This window comes from Anneissia japonica, unplaced genomic scaffold, assembly GCF_011630105.1.
Source record: "Anneissia japonica isolate Jap-2015-1 unplaced genomic scaffold, ASM1163010v1 scaffold288284_len1145801_cov181, whole genome shotgun sequence".
In the NCBI taxonomy this organism is placed as follows: domain Eukaryota; kingdom Metazoa; phylum Echinodermata; class Crinoidea; order Comatulida; family Comatulidae; genus Anneissia; species Anneissia japonica.
Window position 1 is genome coordinate 284676 of NW_022712730.1, and position 5832 is coordinate 290507.

The 5832-nt window shown below is 35.5% G+C and overlaps 2 protein-coding genes across 2 annotated transcripts in view; one reads left to right on the plus strand and one right to left on the minus strand.

Annotated features, from left to right (window-relative positions):
- Positions 1 to 1863: 1863 nt before the first annotated feature.
- LOC117108141 (cuticle collagen 34-like) lies at positions 1864 to 2439 on the plus strand. Its single transcript, XM_033250094.1, has one exon. It carries the CDS (start codon positions 1864 to 1866, stop codon positions 2437 to 2439), a length of 576 nt encoding a protein of 191 aa, XP_033105985.1.
- Positions 2440 to 2768: 329 nt separating this feature from the next.
- Positions 2769 to 5832, minus strand: part of LOC117108142 (lipopolysaccharide-responsive and beige-like anchor protein) — a 17175-nt gene continuing 14111 nt past the window's right edge. The window contains exon 16 of the mRNA XM_033250095.1: positions 2769 to 5509. Coding sequence (XP_033105986.1) covers positions 5419 to 5509 — 91 coding nt within the window. The 3' untranslated portion in view covers positions 2769 to 5418. The remainder of the gene's footprint in view (positions 5510 to 5832) is intronic.

Here is a 5832-nt window from a genome sequence, read left to right on the forward strand (position 1 = left end):
TAATAATACATCGTGTAGCATAGCTCGCAACGAATGTAGTCCTGTAAATAAACGAATAAATAAATTGTGTAATAAAATTCCTCTGGCGGGACTCGAACCTGCGACCTCTCGCTGTCAAGGCGAGCGTCATAACCATTAGACCACGGAGGCTTCATGGTTAAACAAATTCAAATACCACCAGATATACTCCATTACATAATAAGTACGGCTAGAAACAAATAATAGTATACACTGAAATATAAATCAAGATAGCCGTTAACACTGTTAAATATATACATAAATCATCAAAGGAAGGTAATTACAGTGTTCGAATAAAGGACATAATAATACATCGTGTAGCATAGCTCGCAACGAATGTAGTCCTGTAAATAAACGAATAAATAAACTGTGTAATAAAATGCCTCTGGCGGGACTCGAACATGCGACCTCTCGCTGTCAAGGCGAGCGTCATAACCATTAGACCACGGAGGCTTCATGGTTAAACAGATTCAAATACCACCAGATATACTCCATTACACAATAAGTACGGCTAGAAACAAATAATAGTATACACTGAAATATAAATCAAGATAGCCGTTAACACTATTAAATATATACATAAATCATCAAAAGAAGGTAATTAATCGCTCCACTATGTGACTGGGGATTAAATCTACACGTATATGCTATAGGATTTGACAAAAAGTTGCAGGTTCGAATCCCACCAGAGACACTTTTTCCATACAACTGAATGGACTGAGCTTGATACGATTACAACATCTTGTTCCCATTTGAGCTCCGTTATAATTAATTATTATTTACCCATGTCCGTAGTTTCTCAAGTCGATGTCGTTCATAGAGTGGTTCAGGGTATATAATAGATGAGTAACATATACAGGCCTATTTGAATATTCCATTATGTATGCTAGAGTGTGTGACAATGTATGCTGCTTGTCAGTGGCGGTTCGTCATTAAAAATGATCCGTTGTGCACGTGCGTTGTGGTGTTGCGTTCCTCCCACCCCCATCATATCAATATCATATATCAATCGCTTCAATGAAGTTGATGCAGGGCAGTCGCTTATCCAGTAGTGTGCTTATACTAGCAATGTGTTAATTTTCTATCCCCATTACTTAAATCTTTACCGTTCCCCTCCCCAACCCCAGATTTCAGACTCAAAGCCGTCACTGATAACTTCAATGATGCAGCAATGATAACACTTTTAGACAGCAGCATAGCTAAGTCAGCTAAGCTAATCAACAGAGATCCACTGTTAACATTTTGTACCCAGTTCATCCCATCTGCTGCTCTCGTTTTTCATCTGGAGGGCTGAAATGCAAGACCTTTTCAGAGTGTCAAACGTAAAAACTGACTAATCAGAACAGAACTAGGAATACGCGCGCGTCTCACAAACACACGTGTTGTCCCCACTGATCTCTACTATATAAATAGCTGGATCGCTCATCTGCCAATCCTGGTACAGAAGAAAGTGAGGCCTCCGACGCCATGCTGGAGGGCCTAAGTGACGTACCAGTTTGGAAAAGTTTCTCGTGGCATTTGTTTAAATTGCAGTTAAAAATGACGATTCTTGCAATAGTTTTCAATAATAAATTTAAATTTAACGTGGGAATTTTTTTTTTCAAACCATCTGACAACTAGACTAGACTAGATTATGCTATATAGTGGAGATCAGTGGTTGTCCCACAATAAACGCACGTGTTCGCGTATGTTTTAAAAATCGTCCGTCTTGTGGGACCTTGGCAACAAAATCCAAGGGGCGGGGCTTAGTGGAAAGATCCATTGTATTCAAAACAAACAACTTGCTCAAACAGACGCAGATCAAAAACAATTAATAATAATTATACACTATTTTCCCCTTACAGAATGACATCGGTAAAGTTGAATTTATTGATTCTATTGGCTATTGGACTTTGTTTATCTGATGTCCTTGGACACCCACCATCACGAGGAGGTAGACCTAGTAGACTAGGGCAGAGACCAGGTCTACCAGAACGGAGACCAGGCAGATTCCGACCAGATAAACCAGAAATGCCCGATGGAGAACATCCATGTAGACCAGAAATGCCAGGCGGAGAACCAAATAGCACAGGTAGACCAGAAATGCCAGATGGAGAACGAACAGGCAGGCCAGAAATACCAGGCGAAGTATTACCAAGCAGACCCAGCAGAACAGACGGAGAACGACCAGGCAGATACGGTAAACCACCCGGTAGACATGGAAGACCAGGAATGCATGGTGAAGAACGACCATGTAGAACAGAAAGGCCAGATGAAGAACAAACAGGCAGAACAGAAATACCAGGTGAACCAAGTAGACCAGAAATACCAGATGGGGGACAACCAGGCAGAACAGAATCGCCTGATGCAGAACAAACAGGCAGAACAGAAATACCAGGTGGAAAACAACCAAGCAGACCAGACAACCAGTTAGACCAGTAATTCCAAATAGAAGAAAGGAAAAAGACAGAAACGAATCCTAGACAAACATTAAACGGACAAATGTAGAAGAATAAATTGAAATGTTATTTTGTTTAGACTTGCGTATCTACGAAATCATATTATTATATAAAATTATAAATACAATCAATCTCCCCCTCTAATTAAAGACCACTTTTCTGTGATCCCAAATATTCCTATTTACTGCTTGCAAAAACGTTATATAAATCTCTTTACAGAATTCCAATTTACTGCCATGTAAATTATATATGAATACGAAACTGAAATGTATCTAAAATACGCATTTGGTAAATAAATTTCATTGCAATCTGTTTCATTGTTTCCCATTTATTAATCCTTGTTTTTCTAACTTATCGACTCTCACTGGTCGTCTATAATTACTACAGTACAATAATATAGTGTGTACAATGAAAATAAATATAGCAAGGCAAAATCCCAAGTTCAAGCACTGCGTATAGAAAGGTTACCAGGATTTTGTGAGAAAGTAGGATAAAAAGATGAACAAGTAATTAAGTGCATTTGACCATGACAGTATTTCAGGAATCTAATTTCTAATTTATGGCTTTGAATCAACAGGGGAGAAAAAAAAAAACCTGTTTGGTGTATTTATGCAATAATTTAACATGAAACAACACATATATAATCATTGAGTTAATGATGTGATAACATGATTTAAAGTTTTATGCCAGTTGAGTATGCAAAAAAATCTACACCTTGCGATAATTGAGTGCAGCATGCAGACTGCCCTCTATAGGCCTACATTATGGATCATCACACTGTATACGTGCAGGACCACTCTTGAGATGGATTACGCGTTGACAGAATGCAATTTACATGCAAGAGATAATGGACCTTTCCGAAGTGTCAATCAAAATTAACAACTGACCAATCAGAACAATGCCAGGAATACGCGCGTTTCCAACATGCACACATGTTGTCCAACAAATGCATGTTCATGTGTGACCTTAGCAACAATATCCAGGGGGCGGGGCATAGTGGAATGGTCCATTATAGTGGAATGGTCCATTGATCAAGTGAGCCTGATTGAAATATGCGGTAGACCACTGCTTAAGAAATACAAAATACAAACTCTTGGATTAGCAGAATGACATGATAAACATTGAATATTATACATAGTTAAGGTTTTAATGACAATTTATTGAATTAACACTTATCCTAAAGATCAAGGTGATGCTTGCATTATCGCACAAAAAGTATTAATCAAGAACGTCATTAAAAGAAAATAAAACATTGACTACACTAAAGGAGGCAGAAGTACCAACCAAATTTGCCACGAACACAAGTGAAACAGAACGACGAGGGCGCTACATTTATGCTCTCTAAATATTATCAGCTTGTTTTCATTCATTCGTATTGCATGTTTATGTGGCCTTTTCACGCTTTATATACAAAAAGATGCAATAGACCAATAATTATATATACACATACATACGTACATGTCTTACATGTACAAAATATTAGAATTATAACATCAAGAAACATATATTGGTATAAAATTATTTTTCAACCACTTTTTTAAGTTAACAAAAAAAAAAAAAATTGCCGCAACTAATCTACAGCTGAAGCTATTGAATAACAATATTTTACGAAGCTCAGAATATAAATGCGAGTCCTAACAACTTTAGATACGTTTCAACTTAAAGAGTTTAAAAAGGCAATAATATAATGTCTGCATCAAATACCTCTCTAGCACCCTCTATGCGTGGACTTGTCAGGTATGAAAATTTGTCTCTCATTTAAAATTCATTAGTCCATTTATGGTGTAAAGGAAAAAAATAATATTGAAAATTATAACAACTATTAGAAAAGATGAAAATGAAGGAAATTTTCAAAGCTATCTTAAAAAAAAAAACAAAACCACTATAACCCCAAAATTAATGTGAAACCCATATGTTGTACCTATGTATTCATCAACACCATTAGAAAACTATTCACAAATCATTTTGTTTGTGACATTTTAAGAATTAATCAGGGACAATTGATCAATAAATTGCATTCATAAAAAAGACTGTAAATGTTAAAACAAAGTTGGGAGTTTCCAGAAAAACAAAGGTTAAAGGTCAAATGCATTTTCGTCTTTCTTCTACGGTGCACCACAATTTTACACCATTCAATTCACTATAATTACTTTGCACAATAATCAAAACTTGATGGCAACCAAACAACGTATCAAATCTTGTTTAACTACTTAAACCTAATTGCTCTCTGTTGAAAACAATGTTATACTCTCACATTAAAAAAACCTTCACAATAATATCCGCAATAAAAAAGAAATAAATAATAATTTCTACAACAATAGCAATAATATCACTTAATGTTAATAAATATTATGTTTTTATATCTGATAATAAAACTATAAAAATGTATCAATATCAAACATATTAATAATAACAATAAATATTAATATTAATAATAATGTTAATAATAATAAATGTTTACTTTTACTAATTGTTTTTTCTTTATTCTATGTAATAATCTATTGGCCTCATCTTGCTGGTCTGAATTTGGAAAAATAATCTTGGTCCAAATAGTTATATACTATATTACATTCTAAATATTGACAATTTGATAATTTTTATATCAAGGGAGATATTGTTAAAATACATTTTGTCAAAGACAGCTGAGATCATGTTGTCAATGATAGCTTAGATTCGTTTTCTCAGGCAGCAAAGGCTTTATTTTGTTAATGGTTGTCTTTTAAAATGGTAAATATTAGCAAAAACAATTCTCTAGAGTGGAAAATCCCAACTCAAGATTGTTTTTGCATTTCTTGCAGGGATATCTGTTGCAGATTGGTGAGTTTTAAGAACCCAGTTTCGTTTTGACCTCTTCAGCTAAATTCTTTCACACTCTATCTACAGATTCCCAACATGGAGTCAATTTAGTCTGTGTTTCCATATTTGTCCAAAACAGCACTCCAAGTCTTCAGGTTGAGTCGGTTTAATAAGCTTCTCGATATTCATGGTGCCACTTGTGAAAATTGATTCGGAACGCAACAATACTTCCAGTCGCCATACCAGCAATGATTGTTCTGAGGGGTAAAAATGTTACAATTAGCATTATTCTCAAATTTATCAATAAATTCAACTAATTTGTGCAAGAAGATAAAAATTAAACGGTTTGGTTTCCCAACCTCTGGGTTTCAATCCTAGATGAGTACTTCGCCTGTGTCCTTGACCAATGCGCTTTATCTGCATTGCTTCTCTCCGGCCAGGATCATAAATGGGTACCTGGTTGGGTTGTTTGTTACTGTGCCAATATGGCTGCAACACTAAAAGCATGTGGACCCAATGAACAGGGAAAAACAAATCGCTTTGTAGTTTGTTTTGTCTTGTGATTTTTTTTTTTCCATCT

Bases quoted from the DNA above. Each gene is read 5' to 3' on its own strand.
- LOC117108141 (XM_033250094.1), top strand. From the start codon at position 1,864: ATGACATCGGTAAAGTTGAATTTATTGATTCTATTGGCTATTGGACTT.